This window comes from Bubalus bubalis, chromosome 3 (assembly GCF_019923935.1).
Source record: "Bubalus bubalis isolate 160015118507 breed Murrah chromosome 3, NDDB_SH_1, whole genome shotgun sequence".
NCBI lineage: Eukaryota > Metazoa > Chordata > Mammalia > Artiodactyla > Bovidae > Bubalus > Bubalus bubalis.
In genome coordinates, this window is record NC_059159.1 from 25,664,660 (window position 1) to 25,687,927 (window position 23,268).

General features: G+C 43.3%; 1 protein-coding gene across 1 annotated transcript in view; it reads left to right on the plus strand.

Annotated features, from left to right (window-relative positions):
* The window catches only part of B4GALNT2 (beta-1,4-N-acetyl-galactosaminyltransferase 2), a 74,830-nt gene that overhangs the window by 29,333 nt on the left and 22,229 nt on the right, over window positions 1-23,268 (plus strand). Inside the window, exons 2-3 of the mRNA XM_025280303.3 lie at window positions 6,119-6,319; window positions 7,658-7,795. Of these exons, the coding sequence (XP_025136088.1) occupies window positions 6,119-6,319; window positions 7,658-7,795 (339 nt within the window). The remainder of the gene's footprint in view (window positions 1-6,118; window positions 6,320-7,657; window positions 7,796-23,268) is intronic.

Sequence of the window (23,268 nt, forward strand, 5' to 3'; positions counted from 1 at the left end):
CCCAGAATACTCAGAACCAGTGATCTGGGCAGTCATCAAATGCCTACTAATATTCCGCAAAAGAGAGATGCTGTGCCTAGCCTCTCTGATGGATGGGTGCACACCATCACCTATGAAGGGATTTTCTCAGAAATCAAACCTGGATCTGATCAAGCCTCTTGATCTAACTACAGATTTATAGAAATTTCAGGAAAAAAAGGAACATGGCCCGGGTCGGGGGAGGGGGGGAGCTGAAATCAACACAGTCCAGATGTGGAAAATCCAAATTATGTAGGATAAACAACATGGTTCCTTAAACAAGTATGTTGCTAGGAAGAGATACAGAGGAATGTATGTATTAAAAGGAACTGATGAAACATATCAACCAATGTATGGATCTTATTTAGATTCTGCTTTGATTCTATTTTTAATTGGAGTATAATTGATGTACAGTGTTGTGTCTGTTTCTGTGTACAGCCACGTGAATCAGCTCTATGTATACATATATCCCCTCCTTCTTCAGCCTGCCTCCCACCCCACCCCACTCCACCCCTCTAGGTTGTCACAGAGCACCAGGCTGAGCTCCGTGTGCTATACAGCAGCTTCCCACTAGCTATTTATTTTATGCATGGTTGTCTATATATGTCAAATGCCACTCTCTCAGTTGGTCCCACCCTCTTCTTCCACTCTGTGTCTACAAGTCTGTTTTCTATGTCTGAGTCTCTTCCTGCCCTGCAAATAAGTTCATCAGTATCATTTTTCCAGGTTCCATATATATGCCTTAATATACAATATTTGTTTTTCTCTTTCTGACTCATTTCAGTCTGTACAAAAAAATTAAAAAAAGACAGAAGGGAACTCTGTGCACATTTGATGGTAGTAAAGACTGATTGTTAGATTTTTAGCTGATAATGGTATTGGGTGTCTCTGTGTGTGTAAGAACCTTTATCTGAATCCCCCAAGCTTTAAGCAAAGAAGCAGAACTTCAATGAGGACTGCACAATAAGAAATTTATTATAGGAATTAACACAGTTTTGGGACGAGTTCCAAACAAAAAAATTAGAGAAAAGTCACCAATCATCTCATCACAGGTGAATGAGCTGGAACTGGGAAGAATTCAGAAACATCTGTTTTCTGGAGTACAGCCACAAAGAGAGTTTCTGGAGAAGTATATGAAAGGTTGCTTGTTCCTCATGGTTACCACTACTGTGAGTTCTCAGAGAAAGTTATTATAGTGAACCTGAGGTAGTTGGTCAGCAGGGCCAGTTGTTGGGAAGGAGGGCTGGATACAGAATTGAGGGAAAGAGGACCAAGTGGATGGAACTTGCCAGCATCTGGCACTGCCTCTGAACTCATGCAAATTTCTCTGTGGCCATCCCTAACCCGGCTTTACACAGGGAAGGGAATTCCAGCTTGGTTCATCTGAGTACAAAACTGCCACATTACCCTTCAAAGATAGAATATTTACTGATGAAATGATATGATGTCAAGATTTTCTTCAAAATGATATGAGAAGTGAGGAAATAGGTGAAGAAACAGATAAATCCATTTTGTCCAGAAGTAGAAGGTAGGTAATGGGTATAATAAAATTCATTTTATCGTTATTTTTATTTTTTGTATGTACTTGGGATTTTTTTCTATAATTAAAAAGTTTTTGTTTTTAGGTACCCTGATCACCCCTTGCATTTTTCCCTTGGAGTATCATTAACTTTATGGATTTTATTTTATTTAATATGTTATAGTTAATTATAGTCATTGTTCTTGTTGATGTATCAACTATCTCAAACATGGCTGGTAAAAGACCCTTTAAACTGGCTCCTCTTTCATGGATATAACTGTGGTCTTCTTAGATAGCCCCCTTCCCTTCTGGCATCACAGGATATTCTAGACTTGCTTTGAATTTTCCTTACCCAAAGCCAGAATCAGCCATTTCTGCAAGGGGCTTTGATTTTTCTTTAGAGGGGAATGCTGTATGTAAACCAAGATCCAGATGTTAGAGGTGCTCATAATTATTAGTGTGGTATCATTTCTTCCAGGTTCTTCCCTTTTTAAAAAAGTTTATTGGAGCATGGTTGATTTACTATGTGTCAGTTTCTACTGTGCAGCAACGTGATTCAGTTATACATATTTATATATATATACTTTTTCCTATTTTTTCCATTATGGTCTGTCACAAAATATGGAATATAGTTCCCAGTGCTATAGGGCAGGACCTTGCTGTTTATCCATTCTAATGGTGTATATCTGCTAATCCCAAACTCCCAGTTCTTCCCTCTCTCACCCTCCCTCCCTTGGCAACCACGTCTGTTCTCTGTGCCTGTTTCTGTTTTGTAGATATGTTCATTTCTGTTGTATTTTAGATTATACATATAAGTGATATAATACGGTATGTGTCTTTCTCTTTTTGACTTTGCTTAGTATGATAATCTCTAGGTCCATCCAATTTGCTGCAAATGGCCTTACTTTCTTTTCGTGGCCGAGTAATATTCCATTGTATAAAGGTGTACCAGACCTTTATCCATTCATGGACAGTTAGGTCGCTTCCATGTCTTGGCTATTGTAAATAATGCTACTGTGAACATGGTGCATATATATTTTTGAATTATGGTTTTGTGTAGATTAATGCCCAGGAATGGGATTGCTGGATCATATGGTAGCTATATTTTTAGTTTCTTTTTCTTTTTTTTCTTTTGACTGTGCTGGGTCTTTGTTGCAGCGTGTGGGCTTCCTCTAGTTCTGTCGTGCAGGCTCAGTTGTGGTGCATGGGCTTAGTGGCCCAGCACTATGTGGGATCTTAATTCCCCAACCAGGGATCAAACTGAGTCCCCTGCATTGGCTGATTCATGTTGATGTTTGGCAGAAACCAATGAAATTCTGATCACTTATCAATTATCCTTCAATTAAAAAGTAAATAAAATTTTAAAAAAGAATGGATAATTGTGTTAAATGATTTTAAAATCATCTGTCAATATAATCATATTGGTGTTCTCCTGACCTGAATTTCCACGTGGTGAAATTTATCAATAAATTGTATAATTATTGGAAGGCAGAGATATTGAATAATATCCTCCTAACTGAGAAGGAACTTTGTGACCCAAAACAAAACAGGCAACTGCATGAAGAGCAATTCTGAAGTTTGTTGTGGGTGACTTACACATGAGTAGGAGGCTGGCAGATGATCCAGAGGCATTCAAAGCAGCAGAAAAGGGTACACGAGATTTAAAGGACCAAAGCTGAAAATAAAATCTGACTACTAGGGAGAATCACGTCCTTATCAATGGGAAATGGATGTTTTTCACTCCCTTTGTGTATGTGTGGTAGGGGGAGGTTCTCATGACCATTAACCATTCACAACAGCAAAAGGCATTCTTCCAGTTTTCATGTCAGATGAAGGCCAGGGGAAAACTTGATAGGAAACTCCCCTGGCTTAGGCATGTTTCTTGTGAGTAGGCTAAAGCTCAGTCTTGCAGAAAGGGGAGCAGGTAACAGTTTAAGGAGAAAAAATAATATGGAATACAAGGAAAGTCATTTACCCAGAGAATTTTTTTCTCATTTTGTTTTGTTTTATTCAATGACACACAGTTTCATTTCCTGCTAGCAGAAGGAAAAGAACCAAACCCTCAAAAAAACCAAGACCACATCCCTCTGTTTTTCCTGATTTGTTTCTTTCTGTTAAGTTGAAAATTGTGTAATGAACTTAATGACACTGTTATTCTTTAAAAAAAAAAAAGAAAGAAAGAAAGAAAGAAAAGAGGTAGGATTGTGGGCCTAGGATAAAGTTGGAGTGGTTCAGCCACACTATAGGATTGAGTCATCCTTGCTCTCCTAGAAGAACTTCATTAGTGATGAATCTTTCATTTAGGATACCACTATACTCTATTTGCTAATATTTGTTCAGCATACTTACAGAATTATTCTTCAGTACTTATACTTGCATCACTGTAAAACTGGTTTTTGTAAATTGGCATGGAATTGTTTACTTATGAAATAGGGATTTCAGATTTTGTTGAGGCCTTTGACAACTTCCCTTGTTTTTTTTTTTTTTTTTTTTTTCACTTTAATGGATCTGTTTAGATCATCTCTTTCATCTAGGTATTCAAGATCTAGGCTTCTTCTTCTTACCTTATTCTATCTTCTCTTCCTTCTCTCCTTTCCTCTATTCTCAGTTCAGGGGGCCAGATTTAGCTGATCTCTGCTTACCAATTCCTGGGAAAGAAATTCTGGCTGAATGGCCCACCTCAGAGGTGTTCGCCTTTGGTCCAATCAGCCAATGGTCAGGGGAGAATCATGTGATGCAACTAGCTCATAGGTGTGACCTCTGTGGGTCAGGCAGGCAAACAGTCTTAGAGCAGGGAGGTTTTTAAGTAGGCAGATATCTCAAAAGTTGTCTCCTCTGTGCTTGGGTTTAATAATTATTCCATTTTAGATGTTTTCTAATTTACCACTTTCCATTTGCCTTGTTATTAGGTTCTTGTTTCTACTTTTCTTAGATTCATTTTGTTATCCATTTTCAAACTTATTTGATTGTTTAATGTATTAATTTTATGTCTTGTGATCAGAAATTTGTATTTAAATTCAAAATTTCCACTCAGCATAATTTTAGTGTATTCCATAGTTTTGTATGTAGTATCTTCATTATCTTTATATTTTTGTTCTGATGTTGTCCTTGACTCAAATTGTTGCTTTGGAAAGCTTAAAAAAATTTTTTTTTCCATATTGTGAAAGAGGGGCTTACTATTATTATAGGTTATATTTAAATTGTTTATTTATTTATATTTGGCTGTGCTGAGTCTTCTTTGCTTCACGGGCTTTTCTCTAGTTGCAGTGAGCAGGGGCTACCGTTCCTTGCAGTGCGTGGGCTTCTCATTGTGCTGGCTTCTCTTGTTGCAGAGCAAAGGCTGTAGGGCACGCGGGCTTCAGTAGTTGTGGCTCTTGGATTCTAGAGCGCAGACTCACTAGTTGTGGTGCACGGGCTTAATTGCTCCACAGCATGTGGAATCTTCCCTGACCAGGGATCAAACCCGTGTCTCCTACATTAGCAGGCAGATTCTTTACCACTGAGCCACCAGGGAAGCCCCTATCAGTTACATTTTGATCGCACTCGTCAGTGTGTGGAGTGTATAATCTGAATGATTTCTACTTTATTATGGTTTTCTTTGTGTTCAAACAAGTGGCCAACTTTTGTAAATGTCCTAAAAGCTCTTTAATAGAATACAAGATCTAAAATTTAGCTGCAGACTTCCCTGGTGGTACAGTGGATAGGAATCTCCCTGCCAGTGCAGTGCAGGGAATGTGGTTTCAACCCCTGGTCCGGGAAGATTCCACATGCCACAGAGCGACTAAGCCCATGCACCACAACTGTTGAGTCTGTGCTGTTTAGAGTCTAGGACCTGCAACTACTGAGCCTTAGCTCTAGAGCCCATGCCCTGAAACAAGAGAAGCCACCGCAATGAGAAACTCACACACTGCAATGAAGAGTAGCCCTTACTCGCCGCAACTAGAGAAAGCCTTCCTGCAGCAATGAAGACCTAGGGCAACCCAAAATAAATAAAATACATGGATTTTAAAAAAATTAGTTGCTTTCTTGCTTTATATATTTCTGAGACTTGATTTGTTAGGGAATGAGATGTTAGTGTGTTAGACATGAGAATGTTAGAATCCATGACCACCTTTGGATTTGTAATCTTTCTTCTCCCATATTCTGCCATTCTTTGCTTAAATAATGCTAATACCTAGTGGCTACAGTTCATGACCACTACATGATCTACATCTGTTTTGTAGATCACTCATGTGATCACAGTAAGTGATCCTTTTGGCCCCATTTAATTTTTTTTTTCTTTTTTTGCCTCAAATTCAACTATGTTGACATTAATACTGCAAGCCTTACTCTTCCCCTCTCCCTCCTTGGGCTTTAGGACATTCTTTTATTTGTGATCTTTCTGAGTGTCTGTTGCAACTTAATTCTTTTCTCTTTTGCTTATCAGAAATCAGTCTTGGTAAGTAGTAGAAGATATAGGTTTAATTGACCTTTTCCCTCCAGTTACTATTCCCATCTATATTATACAATCAGGTCCTTTTATGTTTCATGTAATCAAGGAGAAAAGATTTACACAGCATTTGCTCTTTTGTGTCCTAACAGCTCTAGATATCTGTGGATCCTCAAGATGTCCGTCTTATTCTTGGCCCTGGGCATTGTTTTATTTATGTTCAGAAGTGTGTACCTGTATTCAGAATTCAGCAGCTACAAAGCACCACTCCTTCAGCCTAGTCCGGCTGCCGGAATGCTGAAGCTTCTCCCTGAGGAACATATCAAGACCCTCTTTACCCACGATGGAATCTGGTGAGACAGCCAGTTATTTCCCCTTGGTCTGACCTCTCCCTCCCTCCTCCTGTGGCTGAGTGTCCTATTGTGCCCACCTTACAGCCAGTTCCCTACCTTTCTGCACCTGTGCTGATTGTGAATGTGATTCCAAACTACAGGCCCAGAAAAGACCTGGGTCTGCAGGGCACAGACTCTGTTCCCTACAACACCCAGCAAAGTCCCTTGTGATTTTGAAGGGCCCGTTTAACCCAAACTACAGGAAAGACGTTGCCTTTCTGTCCCTTTGGCCTCCTCTTCAGGTGGGTGGGACTGAGATGCCACTGTGACTCTCAAGTTTAAAGAAGTTTGGAGAGGGCTTCCCTGGTGGCTCTGTGGTAAAGAATCCGCTTGCCAATGCAGGAGACAAGGGTTTGATCTCTGGTTCTAGAAAGATCCTACATACCGCTGAGCAACTAAGCCTGTGCCACAATTACTGAGCTAGTGCTCTATAGCCTGTGAGCCACAACTAATGAGCCCATGTGCCTAGAGCCTGTGCTCTGCAACAAGAGAAGCCACCGCAATGAGAAGCCCCTGCACTGCAACTAGAGAGTACCTCCCGCTTGCCGCAACTAGAGAAAGCCCGCACAGCAATGAAGACCCAGCAACAACCAAAAATAAATAAATGAGTATTATTTTTTTAAAAAACATAAAGAAGTTTAAGGAATTCCCTGGCAGCCCAGTAGTTAGGACTTGGAGCTTTCACTGCTGAGCCTGGGTTCAATCCCTGATCAGAGAACATTCATGTGGCCTGTGGGATCTTAAGTAGAAGTTTGGTGCAGGAGATGATTTAAGACAGGGGTGGTGTTTTTTTTTTTTTTTGGATTACAAAATTTATTTTTTATTATTTAAAACAATTTATTGGAGTATAATGACCTACAATGATGTGTTAGTTTCAGGTATACAGCAAAGTGATTCAGTTATACATGTATATATATTCATTCTTTTTCAGATTCTTTACCCATGTGGGTTATTACAGAATATTGTGTAGATTTCCCTATGCTATACAGTAGGTCTTTGTTGGTTATCTGTTTTATATACAGTAGTGTGTGTATGTTAATCCCAAGTTCCTATCCATCCTCCTGCCACATGTCTGCTTTGGTCACTATAAGTTGGTTTTGAGAGGGGGCCTTCTTATCCCTTCCCCTCGCTGTGTCTTTGGGGATGGCTACTGCTGGGATTCTAGAGTCTCAACCCAACCTGGATGGTGGTTGTGAGATAGGAGAGTTTCGGGGGAACAGCACGGTGGGTTAGACTTCAAGTGCCTGCCCCACCCACCAGCCCACCCAGTCTGTGATCTTAGTCCTCATCTTGTTTTAGGCTCTTCCCGAAAAACCAGTGCAAATGTGAAGCCTGGATACATCAGGAAAGATATAACTTTGAAAATGCCTATGGCCAGACTGACCTCCCTGCGGTGAAAATGAGGAGACAAGCTGAATTTGAACACTTTCAGAGGAGGTAATGCAGACCACGGGGGTTCTTGGTCCCTGAGGTGGTGTGGAAGCTCTCCCCGCTCTCTCCTGAGGGTGTAGGGCCAAGGAGAGAAGAAAGGCATTCCCACTCTTGCAGGGTCCCTGGAAAGAACTCCTAAGAATAAGCCAAGTACAGAGAACTGGGGAAATAGTCCTTCAGTGAAGATTTATAAAACTTGGAAATTCCCTGGGGGTCTAGTGGTTAGTACTCGGCACTTTCATTTCTGGGGCCTGGGTTTGATCCCTGGTTGGGGAATGAAGAGTCTACAAACTACATTGTGAGGCCAATAACAAGCACACAAACCAAAAAAACCCCAAGACACTTGACATGTCTCAAGCATTTCATAATAAAGAAAGAGCAAAGGAAGGAAAAGACTGAAACATCGGTGCAATGTTGGTGGCACAGCCTCCATGCGCCCAGGCCACCAGAGCCTTTAGTCTCACCACGTTGCACTGTCTGATTCATTTATATGTTGAGAATGTACTGTCCCTCTGCTGTGTGTGAAGCCCAGAGTTAAACTTTGGGGATGTGTTGACCAGGATTGTTGGTTGAAAACAGGAGAAATGGATTCTGGCTGGCTTATGTTAAGAGGGAATCTGTAGGAAAGATGTTGGTACTTTCCCATATCCATAGGTGGTAGGATGACCAGGTTGGGGAATCAAGACCCAGGGGAGCACAGAATGGCTGGGCAGGGTTTCCCTTTTTCCCCCCTAGGAATCATTTATGAGTTACAGTGGAAAGCGTACTGTAATAAATAATACCATTTAAGGACTTGAATTCTGGAACAGGCTGGATGGCAAGTTGCTTAACGTCACAGACTTCCCTATCTTCATATGAAAAACTAACAGTGTATTACAGTACAGCAGTAACAGCTTATTACAGTAATAACGGATGGCAAGTTGCTTAACGTCACAGACTTCCCTATCTTCATATGAAAAACTAACAGTGTATTACAGTAGTAACAGCTTATTACAGTAATAACAGTTTATTACTGTAATAGGTTATTTGTAAGAAAACATGCAAAGAGCTAGCAACTCATACAGGGCCTGACATACAAAAGCACTGCGAAAATATTACCTACTGTTTTGCTTGGTTTATTATTAACATTATCATTCTTATAGTTCTTCTACAGGATAGAGTAAGAGGGACTTCCTTGATGATCCAGTGATTAAAACTCCACGGTTCCACTTTAGGGGGCACATGTGTGACCCCTGGTTTGGGAACTAAGACCACATCCTACATGCCGTGCAGTTTATCCAAAAAGAAACAAAACACATAAATAACCGAAATAGTAGATTGTTACCAGTGCTATGGGAGGTTAATTAAAATATCATGGTCGATGGCATAAAGTTTAATGGGACAATGAAAGAAGGTTACTTATTGTCTATCACGATCCCCCATGAAAGAGCATTCCAGAAGGAAGAATTAACAATGTCCAAAGCCAGAGTGGGTTACATGACAGGAAAACAGGCCTTTCCTGATGGCTGCATGACAGGAAAGCAGGCCAGGACCGATGTGGCCTAGCGTGTCAAGGGGAGGCTTGAGGCATGAGCCCAGAGAGGTGACAGCCATGGTAAGCCAGCAGGTGCATTTTGCTTTCTGGGTAATGCAAAGCATTGAACAGTTTTTCTTGATTTGTTTGTAATTTATTTTGGCTGCACTGGGCCTTCTTGCTGCGTGTAGGCATTCTCTGTCTTCGGTGAGCAGATGTTACTAGTTGCTCTGACTTCTCCTTGCAGTGCCTTCTCGTTGCGGAGCGCGGGCTTCAGAGCACACGGGCGTCAGTAGTTGCAACTCGCAGGCTCAGTAGTTGTGTACAGGGTTAGTTGCACTGCTGCGTGTGGAATCTTCCCGGACCAGAGATCCAACCTGTGTCCCCTGCATTGGCAGGTGGATTCCTAACCACTGTACCACCAGGGAAATCCTTGAACAGTTTTTAAAATTGGCAACTTATTCTATGAGACAGGTGCATGCTAAGTTGCTTCAGTTGTGTCCGACTCTTTGCGACCCCATGGACTGTAGCCTGCTAGGCTCCACTGTCCATGGGATTCTCCAGGCAAGAATACTGGAGTGGGTTGCCATGCCCTCCTCCAGGGGATCTTCCTGACCCAGGGATTGAACCTGTGTCTCTTACATCTCCTGTGTTGGTAGGTTCTTTACCACCAGCAGCCCATTCTATGCGATACTTTCATATGTAAAATACCACTGTGGCTTTTCTGTGGAGGATAAGCTGGAGGGAAGGTAAAGGGAAGGCAGGGGCATCAGTTGAGGTGCTGGGAAGAAGCTAAACATTTTCTACTGCTGCGGCAATTGTATGTGCCGCTTTGATGACCAGTCCCCAGGCTTTACTGCTCAGTTGACTGAGCCTAAGTCTTGAATTAAGGAAGGGAAAAAGGGACTCTCGCTCTTGCAGGTTTGATTTCAAGAACGAGCCGCTACCCCAGACTCCATACAAATGGAAGACTCCCCCGAAGACGGAAGAGCAGCAGAAGGGAGTGTTGGTGGTCAGGAAGCCAGTGCAGCGTGCAGGGGATCCTGGCTGGGGTTTGAGCCCTGGGCCCCCATGGCTGTGCGGGGAGCGTGGGGCTCAGTGGTTAACCTGCTGCCAAGGGAGGCAGACCGACTGCATCCTCCATGTCTCAGATAGGCGACCTTGGGCAAGCAGTTTAACTTCCTCTGTGGGGGCCATAGGTACAGGGTGGAATGGTGATAGCGCCTCAGGTTGACGTTTAGCGCTGAAGAATTGATGCTTTTGAACTGTGGTGTTGGAGAAGACTCTTGAGAGTCCCTTGGACTGCGAGGAGATCCAACCAGTCCATTCTGAAGGAGATCAGCCCTGGGATTTCTTTGGAGGGAATGATGCTAAAGCTGAAACTCCAGTACTTTGGCCACCTCATGTGAAGAGTTGACTCATTGGAAAAGGCTCTGATGCTGGGAGGGATTGGGGGCAGGAGAAGGGGACGACAGAGGATGAGATGGCTGGATGGCATCACTGACTCGATGGACGTGAGTCTGAGTGAACTCCAGGAGTTGGTGATGGACAGGGGGAGGCCTGGCGTGCTGCGATTCATGGGGTCGCAAAGAGTCGGACACGACTGAGCGACTGAACTGAACTGACTGAAGGTGATCCATGAAAGGCCTGAACAACCTCAGTGAAATTATAGGGTAGTAAAGGAGATAAGAAAAAGATGTAAATAAACCTATGACATGGTAAGCTCTGGCACATGCAGAATGTGTACCCTGGCCCTGGGCCCCTGTAATACCCTCTGCCTGCCTCCTGCCGGGAAAGCCTGCTATTTGCCTCCTGGTCTCTGTTTGTCACTGTCTGTGAGGTCCCTGTGCTCAGGGACTGTTAGCTCCTGGCACAGAGCAGGGCTATTAGGCATCTGTTAGCGGATGGTGGGAGGGGAAACACGTAAGACGGCTCCATCTCTGTCTGGGATGGCACAGAGCTGCAGAGAGAGAGAGAAGTCACAGAGCCCTCAGGAGAGGGCCCCAGGTGCGCACAGTGCATAGTGGGGGAAGGGAGAGCAGAAAGGGAGCTTTGAAGAGATCGGAGCCAGTAAGATGGGGACAGGAAGGGATAAGAGGAGGTACTAGTTGGGAGTGTGGGCTCATCTGGAGGAATCTGGGCAGAAGGAGTCACAGAAGAGACAGATTCCAAACAGGAATGGCCAAGGACTGGCTGTGTTCTCACCTTCCCCTCCTTCGCCTGTTTGAAATGCCCAGCTCTCTTGGGATTATACCTGGCAATCCAGGTATGAACAAAAATGACCCGATAATGATAACTGACATGAACTGGGTCTAAGGCCAGTAAGGAAGTAGCTGGGTGGGGAGACTCAGTGCAGGGCAAGGCACTGAGTCAGGCACAAAGGTCAGTCTGGTCTAAATAACATCTCTCACTGAGCTTATAGGACTATAGAGGAGTATAGAGTGTGTCCTCCCCTGGGGTCAAGTGGCTACTCTCTGAGTTATAGCCTCCCTGCACCGCCATTATCTGGGTGCATGGAACCCAGCATTGAGTGCACATGGGCAGTCTGTGGCCTGGGGAGTGTTTTCAGCAAATTGCATGGGACTCAAGAGTTCCATCCCCAGCTCAATGATAATAGTAGTCAGAGGGAGGGATGTGGTAGGGTTTAGGAGGGAGGTCTGAGAATTAAAAAAAGAACATTCAGGAAGAAGGTGACATTCAAGCTGGCCTGCCCTCTTTTACTGAACTGATAACCTTGTGTTCTAGTTATTGGGGTTTGGCTCTGGGTTCTCACCCTTCCCAGAAAGTGACTTTACTGATATCTTTGTCCTGGGTTTAGCACAAGGCTGGGCAAGTCAAGGAAGGAATGAATAAGAGGCAAGGGGTGATGTGTGACTCCAGACTGAGCTCTGGGTGTGGCTCATTCCTTGAGGGAAGAAAAGTAATTTGGAGGAGGAAGCTTCAGGCATTAAATAACAAAGGGGAAAGAGCTCCCTTCATTTATTTAGTCAAAAAAGCAAGATGCAGAGGGTTTGTACAGTGTGTTACATTTGTGTTTAAACAAGGAGGGGGTGTTTCTGTGATTGTGTGTGTGCGGAGACATGTTTATATATATTGAAGGGAGGAGGATGAACGGTGATGGTGTTTAACAGTGGGCTTTTGATAGTAGCTTGTAGCATTTGCTAATTTCTGTGGTTCAATAGTCACACTGTGGCTGATTTCAAGCCATGGACAAGATATCACTAGATTCCAGTTATAAGATATCTCCACCATTCAGATACAATAGATGAAAATAAGCTCCAGAGCAGAGATAATAGGAAGATGTAGTAAAATAATTAGGAAGTGGTGAGTTTTGACTGCTTTTCAGCTGTGTCCCATAATTTAATTTTTGTTAATGACTGCGTTTAAAAGCTGGCTTGCGAAATTCCTGAAAATTCAACAGTTGACTGCACTGTGTGGGTGCAGGCTGGCTCTCCCACACCACTGTTACACATGAATATCAATGGCTCGCTGTCCCTTTGTGGTGGGCAAGTGATTTTGCCTCCCAAGCCCTTTTCACACACAGTTTCCAAGCTTCCTGATGGACAGTGGGCTGGGCCAAGTCACTGAGTTACCCGCCTTCAGTGGCCGGTATGCTGGCTACCAATTTAGGGGTATCCAAGAGGCCCAACTCGGACACGACTGAGCGACTTCACTTTCACTTTTCACTTTCATACGTTGGAGAAGGAAATGGCAACCCACGCCAGTGTTCTTGCCTGGAGAATCCCAGGGATGGGGGAGCCTGGTGGGCTGCCGTCTATGGGGTCGCACAGAGTCGGACACGACTGAAGCGACTTAGCAGCAGCAGCAGCAGCAGCAGCAAGAGGCTCAACTCTGGGAAAAGTTTTCTGCTATTCAGTCCCCTCAGAAAGAAAGATCCTGCTTAAGGCCAATGGTGTCCTTCTCCTCACCCAAGTCCTTCAAGGGCTCGTTTCCCTCTCCAGTCTGAGGGATTCCCCACGCCCCCAACCTCAGTTGTAATCACACTCTGGATAAACTACTCTCAGATGCACAAACTCCATTTGCTGTCTCACCGTTCCTTTCCACACTGCTGACAGTCCAGTGGCTTCTTGCTGGAAGGAGGCAGGTCTGGAACTTGTGGGATGGATAGGACTCAGCCCTGGGTTTTTAATGTGTCAATACAGGCGTAAGCCAAGCTATCAGAATGTGGGTACTGCATTCCAGTAGATATCAGCTGAGTGGGACCAGCCAACTCTCAGGCCGGGAGCCTGGACAAAGACACTGTAAGGGCCTACCCAGATCCTCCTAGCCCTGTTCGTAGCAAAACACACCAATTAACAAACATTGCTTCCACATTCTCTGTTTCACACACTCTCTTCCTCTGAGTTTCATTTGTCATCTTCAGGCTAGAAACCTGTTTCTCTCAGCTCAGCAAGTACAAACTTGTCTGGCCAAGGTCAGGTTCCCCAAAGACTTTCTGTCCCAGCACACCGAGGGGAATAGCAGACTCTACAGCTCTTTGGTAACAGCAAGTAGAGATTTTTCTGGGGGTGTTGTGGGGGAGCTGGGTAATAGAAAAGATGTTATTCCATATAATTTTTATATCGTTACACAGATAAGCACACATAATCACATACTTATGTGTGTGCATACATATATAAATATATACTACTGGGGTTTTGTATATATATATATTTATTTTTTTATTTTTAGTTGCACTGGATCTTTGTCGCTTTGTGCGGGCTTTCTCTAGTTGCAGTTCAGTTCATTTCAGTTCAGTTGCTCAGTCCTGTCTGACTCTGCAACCACATGGACTGCAGCATGCCAGGCCTCCCTGTCCATCACCAGCTCCCAGAGCTTACTCAAACTCATGTCCACTGAGTCAGTGATGCCATCCAACTATCTCATCCTCTGTCATCCCCTTCTCCTCCTGCCTTCAATCTTTCCCAGCATTAAGGTCTTTTCCATTGAGTCATTTCTTCGCATCAGGTGGCCAAAGTATTGGAGTTTCAGCTTCAGCATCAGTTCTTCCAATGAATATTCAGGACTGATTTCCTTTAGGATGGATTGGTTAGATCTCCTAGCAGTTCAAGGGACTCTCAAGAGTCTTCTCCAACACCACAGTTCAAAAGCATCATTCTTCAGTGCTCAGCTTTCTTCATGGTCCAACTCTTAACATGCATACATGACTACTGGAAAAACCATAGCTTTGACTATATGGACCTTTGTCAGCAAAGTAATGTCTCTGCTTTTTAATATGCTGTCTAGGTTGGTCATAACTTTTCTTCCAAGGAGCAAGCATCTTTTAATTTCATGGCTGCAGTCACTATCTGCAGTGATTTTGGAGCCCAAGAGAAGAAAGTCTGTCACTGTTTCCATTGTTTCCCCATCTATTTGCCATGAAATGATGGGACCACATGCCATGATCTTCGTTTCTTGCATGTAGAGTTGTAAGCCAACTTTTTCACTCTCCTCTTTCACTTTCATCAAGAGGCTCCTTAGTTCTTCACTTTCTGCCATAAGGGTGGTGTCATCTGCATATCTGAGGTTATTGATATTTCTCCCAGAAATCTTGATTCCAGCTTGTGCTTCCAGACCAGTGTTTCTCATGATGTACTCTGCATATAAATTGAATAATCAGGGTGACAATATACATCCTTGACGTATTCCTTTCCCAATTTGGAACCAGTCCATTCCATGTCCAGTTCTAGCTATTGCTGCTTAACCTGCATACAGATTTCTCAGGAGGCAAGTAAGGTGGTCTAATATTCCCATCTCTTGAAGAATTTTCCAGTTTGTTGTGATCCACACAGTCAAAAGCTTTGGCATAGTTAATAAAGCAGAAGTAGATGTTTTTCTGGAACTCCCTTGCTTTTTCTGTGATCCAATGGATGTTGACAATTTAATCTCTGGTTCTTCTGCCTTTTCTAAATCCAGCTTGAACATCTGGTAGTTCTCTGTTTACGTACTGTTGAAGCCTGGCTTGGAGAATTTTGAGCATTACTCTGCTAATGTGTGAGATGAGTGCAATTGTGCTGTAGTTTGAACTTGCTTTGGCATTGCCTTTGGATTGGAATGAAAACTGACCTTTTCCAGTCCTGTGGCCACTGCTGAGTTTTCCAGATTTGCTAGTAGCAGTGAGTGGGGGCTACTCTTGGTTGCGGTGGGCACACTGCAGTGGCTTCTCTTGTTGCAGAGCACAGGCTCTAGGTGCCCGGACTTCATCAGTTGCAGCTCTAGGGCTTAGTTGTATATTTTTAATGTAATTAGTACCATAAGAACAAATCACTCTGAAATTTGCTTTTTCCTTCAATGAGTTTTTTTCCATTTTAAACAGGAAGTTTATTTAAATGATAAGATTTTTTGACTTCCCTGATGGTCCAGTGGTTAAAAATCTGTCTGCCAGTGCAGGGGGCATGCATTCAATCCCTGGTCTAGGTAGCTTCCACATGCCACGGGGCAACTAAGCCCAGGCGCCATAATGCAGCAAAGACCCAGCACAGCCATAAATAAATAAAAACAAACAACAAGATGTTTGACTTGGTGGGAAACTATCCAAGATTCATTTCTTTTCTAGTAATTCATCCTTCCTTAAATACAGATTGCTCTACCTGTAACAGCTGTGTGTAAAAGAATTATAAAATTATCCTTGGTTTTACGATGATAAATGAAAAACATTAAAATTCTCCAACAGAGGGACTTCCCTGGTGGTCCAGTAGTTAAGAATCCACCTTGCAATGCAGGGGACATGAGTTTAATCCCTGGTGAGGGAACTAAGATCGTACATGCTGCAGAGAAGCTAAGCTCGCTTGCCGCAACTACTGAGCCGTGCACCGCAACTAGAGAGTCCCTGTTCATGCGCCACAACAAAGATCCTGCATGACAAACTAAGACCTGACGCAACCAAATCAATGAAATTTAACAAATAAAATTCTCCAATAGATCAAAGTATGCAACGACTTTTATCTTGTGTTAAACTTCAAAAGCAAAATAGTGTACTGAATATAAAGACAAGAGCTGAGTGAGCCTGTTGCTAATGGAGAAAGGGATATTTTCACATAACCAGTATTCCCCCATCCCATCTCCATTTGATGTTGATCAAAACATACTATTGGCTATTTAGTTTAAAAAATTCAACACGGGGGAATTCCTTGGGTGGTCCAGTGGTTAGGGCTTCATACTTCCACTAAAGTGGCCTAGGTGCCATCTCTGGTAGGGGAACTAAGATCCCACAATCCCCTCATTTCAACAATAAACAAACAAGCAAACAAATAAATATGCATGTCCACACACACGAGGAATGGGGAAGGGGAAAATGAAAGAATAAAGAAAACAATACTGTAGTGATCAGGAGGTGATAGAACCAAATTGGAGTTTTTCTGATTTCTGCAATGGCTCCTTGGTCTGGAGGAACAAAGCAGCAGGTTTCCTTTCTAGTGGACAGCCCCTGTCTGCTACTGGGACGCTTCAGTGGCATCTCCAGCCTCTATGTCCAGCTGTGTGTGTCTTTCTCATTGATTGGCTGCCCATCAAATCAGAGTCTGATCTGCCTCGTGGGCAAACCCTGCCAGTCACATAAACTTCCACTGGTTTGCTGAGTGGTGTGTGCCTCTTCATCTCAAACGGCCCGCCGCCTTCAAACCCTGTGATTGCCAGTTCTCAGTTTTGACTCCTTCCTTGGGATTTTTGTGGGTCAGCTCTGAGTCTCCTGTTGCTGCTTCACAAAAGAGGAAGGGAGAAGCACCAGGAGACTCTGATATGTTTTTAAGAGTTATCTATACATCTAGTTTGTTCTTTTTAATTGCTATACAGCTATGAGTATGAATGCATTGAATTTTATTAAGCCATTCCCCTATTGAAAGAGACTCCGATTTTTATAAAATTTTTATGATTACAATTTCATAATTTATAATATTACATTGCACTTCCATTCTTTCCTTCATTTATTAAGATGTGTATAAGGATGTTCATTTCAGACAGTGCTGAAACAAACCTCCTTATATGCATGTCCTATTGTTGACAACTGCAGGTTTCTCCCCCTACCTATAGCATCTGAATTGCTCGACCACAGGATATGCTGATTTCTGCTTTTAGTAAATATGGCCAGATTGCCTTCAAGAGGACCTACATTAATTGACACTTTCATGAAGAGTCGGTAAATGTAGTGCCTTATTTATATATATGCTTGCGGGCTAAGTTGCTTCAGTCATGTCTGACTCTTTGCGACCCTATGGACTGTAGCCCACTAGGCACCTCTGTCCATAGGATTCTCTAGGCAAGAATACTGGAGTGGGTTGCCATTCCCTCCTTCGGGGGATCTTCCCAGCCCAGGGATGGAACCCATGTCTCTTAAGTCTCATGCATTGGCAGGCGGGTTCTTTACCACTAGCGCCACCTGTGATGCCTGTTTATATATATACCCTCTACCTAATCAACACTCGTTATTATCAAATTTTAAAACTTCAAGGAAAAGGTGCTGGGTTTTATTTATTCATTTGACTCACCATCTCCATAATGTGCCTGCTCAGTAGTTGCTGCTTTCGAGTTTAGTTACCCCACGGCATGGGTTCTTAGTTCCCTGACTAGGGATTGAACCCATATCCTCTGCAGATTCTTAACCACTGGACCATCAGGGAAGTCCTCTTTTTTTTAATTAATTAATTTAGGGCTGTGCTGGGACTTTGTTGCTTTGTGTGGGGTTTTCTCTAGTTACGGCTAGTGCGGGCTACTCTTTGTTGCAATGCACGGGTGGCTTCTCATGTTGCGTAGTTGTGACATGCAGGTTCAGACAGGTTCAGCAGTTGCGGCTCACAGGTTCAGTTGCCCCGCAGCATGTGGAATCTTCCCAGACCGGGGATGGACCTTCTGTTCCCTGTGTTGGTCGGCAGATTCTTATCTACTGCACCACCAGGGGAGCCTGCCTTGTTGTTTTCTTCAAGTTTCATTTCCGTGACTAATATTGAAGCTGAATGTGTTCCATATATTTACTGGCCATTTGTATTTCTTCTTCTGTTAATTACCTATTTCTGTCTCTTTCACCTTTTAAATTTTGGCTTTTTCATGTTCTCATAAATACTTAAGTAGTCTAATCTTTCTTCCAGGTAATCTCGATGATTTCCATGTTTAAGTGGATCCCTGAAGCCTCCATTTCAACTGTATTACCTTAGTCCCTCAAATAGTCAATATCACTGGGTTGTCCTATATCCTTGACTGAAGGTTGTGTTATGTCCTTGACAACAAAACCATCTGAAAATTGTCATTGTGTTTGCTCTGAACATATTGAGACATCATCAACTCCAAGATAAAGTTTGTTACGTATTTTATTTTGTAGTTCAGTGTCAGGAAATTTGACCCCATTCAGTTGATCTGCTTTGCCCTTTTGATAATAAATCCAGCACATTGATTGTCAATTACTTTGTACCCTGGCTACCAGGAAATTTGATGTGACTTTGGTATTTCCAAAAAAAACTGGCTTGACTGATATGACCTAATCATTTTTTTCTTTTTCATTAGTTGTGATTTTTTTTTAATTTTTAAAAAACTTATTTATTTTGGCTGTGCTGGGTCTTCATGGCTGCACGTGGGCTTTCTCTGGTTGTCGAGGGCAGGGGATATGCTCTCTAGTTGCAGTGCACAGGCTTTTCATCGTGGTTTTTCTTGTTGTGAAGCGCAGGCTCTAGGTGCGTGGGCTCAGTAGTTGCGGCACAGGGGCTTAGTTGCTCCAAGGCATGTGGGATTTTCCCGGATCAGGGATGGAAAATGTGTCCCCCTGCATTGGCAGGTGGTTTTTTTGGGACCCTGTGGACTGTAGCCAACCAGGCACCTCTGTTCATGAAGTTCTCCAGGCCTGAGCAGGTTGCCATTTCCTCCTCCGAGGGATCTTCCCGACCCTGGGATGGAAAGGATAAATAAACGTTCTTACTCTGGGTGTTGTTGGAATTTATGCCTGGAACTGCTGTACTTGCCTGGTGGCCATGACAGAAGAAAGTCTTCAGGCAAAGCTGACACCATCAAGGGGTAACTAGCAGGTATTCAACCTAGAAATTTGGCTATCTCACCAGAAGACTAACCAAACTGGTCACACGGATCACAGCGTTGCCTAACTCAGTGAAACTATGAGCCACGCCGTGCAGGGTCACCCAAGATGGATGGGTCATGGTGGAGAGTTCCGACAAAATGTGGTCCACTGGAGAAGGGAAAGGTAAGACATTTTAGCATTCGTGCCTTGAGAACCCCATGAACAGTATGAAAAGGCAAAAAGATATGACACTGAAAGATGAACCCCCCAGGTTGGTAGGTGTCCAATATGCTACTGGAAAAGAGCAGAGAAATGGCTCCAGAAGGAATGAAGAGGCTGAGCCAAAGCAGAAACAGTCCCAGTTGTGGATATAACTAGTGGTGAAAGTAAAGTCCAATTGCTATAAAGAACAATATTGCATAGGAACCTGGAACGTTAGGTCCATGAATCAAGGTAAACTGGACGTAGTCAAACAGGAGATAGCAAGAGTGAACATTGACATTTTAGCAATCAGTGAACTAAAATGGACAGGAATGGGCGAAAATAATTCAGATGACCATTATATCTACTACCGTGGGCAAGAATCCCTTAAAAGAAATGGAGTAGCTCTCATAGACAACAAAAGAGAAATGTAGTACTTGGTTGCCATCTCAAAAATGAGAGAATGATCTCTGTTTGTTTCCAAGGCAAACCAATCAATATCACAGCAATCCAAGTCTATGCCCCAACCACTAATGCTGAAGAAGCTGAAGTTAAACAGTTCTATGAAGACCTACAAGACCTTCTAGAATTAACACCCCCCAAAAATGTCCTTTTCATCATAGGGGACTGGAATTTGAAAGTAGGATACCTGGATAACAGGCAAAGTCAACAGATATCTAGAGTAACAGGCAGGTTTGGCTTTGGCGTACAAAATGAACCAGGGCAAAGACTAACAGAGTTGAAGATGTAGCTCAGATCATGAACTCCTTATTGCAAAATTCAGACTTCAATAGAAGAAAGTAGGGAAAACCACTAGCCCTGTTCAGATATGACCTAAATCAAATCCCTTACAATTATGCAGTGGAAGTGACAGATTCAAGGGATTAGATCTGACAGGGTGCCTGAAGAACTGTGGATGGAGTTTCACAACGCTGTACAGGAGGCAGTGATCAAAATCATCTCCAAGAAAAAAGAAATGCAAAAAGGCAAAATGGTTGTCTGAGAAGGCCTTACAAATAGCTAAGAAAAGATGAGAAGTGAAAGGCAAAGGAGAAAAGAAAAGATACACCCATCTGAATGCACAGTTCTAAAGAATAGCAAGGAGAGATAAGAAAGCCTTCTTAAGTGAACAATGCAAAGAAATAGAGAAAAACAATAGAATGGGAAAGACTAGAGATCCCTTCAAGAAAATTAGAGATACCAAAGGAACATTTCATGCAAAGATGGGCACAATAAAGGACAGAAATGGGTATGGACCTAACAGAAGCAGAAGATATTAAGAAGAGGTGGCAAGAACACACAGAAGAAATATACAAAAAAGATCTTCATGACCTAGATAACCACGATGGTGTGATCACTTACCTAGAGTCAGACACCTTGAGAGTGTGAAGTCAAGTGGGCCTTAGGAAGCATCACTACAAACAAAGCTAATGGAGGTGATGGAATTCCAGTTGAGCTATTTCAAATCCTAAAAGATGATGCTTTGAAAGTGCTGCACTCAGTGTGCCAGCAAATTTGGAAAACTCAGCAGTGGCCACAGGACTGGAAAAGGTCAGTTTTCATTCCAGTCCCAAATAAGGGCAATGTCAAAGAATGTTTAAATTACCGTACAACTGCACGCATTTCACATGCTAGCAAAGTAATGTTCAAAATTCTTCAAGCTAGGCTTCAACAGTATGTGAACTGAGAACTACCAGATGTACAAACTGAATTTAGAAAAGGCAGGAGAACCAGACATCAAATTGCCAATATCTGTTGGATCATAGAAAAAGCAAGAGAATTCCAGAAAAACATCTACTTCTGCTTCATTGAGTATACTAAAGCCTTTGACTGTGTGGATCACAACAAACTGTGGAAAATTCTGAAAGAGATGGGAATACCACACCACCTTGCCTGCTTCCCAAGAAACTTGTATGCAGGCCAAGAAGCAACAATTAGAACCGGACATGGAACAATGGATTGGTTCCAAATTGGGAAAGGAGTATGTCAAGGCCGTATATTACCACCCTGTTTATTTAACTTATAGGCAGAGTATATCATGCAAAATGAAGCACAAGCTGAAATCAAGATTGCTGGGAGAAGTACCAATAACCTCAGATAGGCATATGACACCACCCTAATGGCAGAAAGCCAGGAGGAATTAAAGAGCCTCTTGATGAAGGTGAAAGAGAAGAGAGAAAAAGTTGCTTTAAAACTTAACATTCAAAAAACTAAGATCATAGCATCTAGTCCCATCACTTAATGGCAAATAGATGGGGAAACAATGGAAACAGTGACAGACTTTCTTTTCTTGGGCTCCAAAATCACTGCAGATAGTGATTGCAGCCATGAAATTAAAAGATGCTTGCTCCTTGGAAGAAAAGTTATGACCAACCTAGACAGCATATTAAAAAGCAGAGACATCACTTTGCCAACAAAGGTCTGTTTAGTCAAAGCTATGGTTTTTCCAGCAGTCATGTATGGATGTGAGAGTTGGACTATAAAGAAAGCTGAGCACCAAAGAATTGATGCTTTTGAACTGTGGTGTGGAGAAGACTCTTGAGAGTCCCTTGGACTGCAAGAAGATCTAACCAATCCATCCTAAAGGAAATCAGTCCTGAATATTCATTGGAAGGACTGATGCTGAAGCTGAAGCTCCAATACTTCGGCCACCTGATGCGAAGAGCTGACTCATTGGAAAAGACCTTGATGCTGGGAGAGATTGAAGCAGGAGGAGAAGGGCATAACAGAGGGTGAGATGATTGGATGGCATCACCAACTCGATGGACATGAGTGTGAGCAAGCTCCGGGAAATGATGCAGTCCATGGCGTCGCAAAGAGTCAGACACAACTGAGTGACTGAAAACAACAACAGCAACAGAAGACCCCTGTCTGCTGATGGTCCTGTCTTCACTTCACGAAATACACACCAGGTAACAATGAAGAAAGGAGCTTGAAAGAGCAGCAGTGTGGGAAAAAAAGAAGTAGTAGGCCTATCTACATGTTCCCTCATACCATACAAGGGAAGGGTGTTCCCATTCTGGGCCTGAGAAGGGAGGATGTTTCATGTGGACGGTCCCTCTCACTCAGCTCCCTCTGTCCCCTCAATTCTATCCCCTTTTCCCTCTTGCCTCCAAGACACACAGTCCAGTGCATCCCAGCCCCTTCCTGAGAAACTTCAGCCCTGGACAAAGGAAAGGCAGGTTCTGCTCCTTCCAGTCCTGAGGCAGGGAGCGTCAGCACTCCCCCTATATCCCCTGCACATCCTCTCTGCCCTCATGGACCTTCCCTTCCACACCGACAGTTCTTTACCTCACACACCTGCACCCTCCCACTGAGACCCACTCTGCTGTGGAAGCGTGCTGGCCTCCTGGGGCAGGCCAAAAATGGGCAGAGGTTGGGAATGAACAGCTCTGGGGGTGGCCCTCAGTTGATGGTGGGTAGAAGTTAGTGACACCCCACTCCAGTACTCTTGCCTGGAAAATCCCATGGACACAGGAGCCTGGTAGGCTGCAGTCCATGGGGTCGCTAAGAGTCAGTCACGACTGAGCAACTTCACTTTCACTTTTCACTTTCATGCATTGGAGAAGGAAATGGCAACCCACTCCAGTGTTCTTGCCTGGAGAATCCCAGGGACGGGGGAGCCTGGTGGGCTGCCGTCTATGGGGTCGCACAGAGTTGGACATGACTGAAGCGACTTAGCAGCAGCAGCAGGAGTTAGTGGATAAATACCCCAGCTGTCTCATTCGTGGTTAGGAGAACTCTGAGACAGGTTCTGTTCAGGACTGA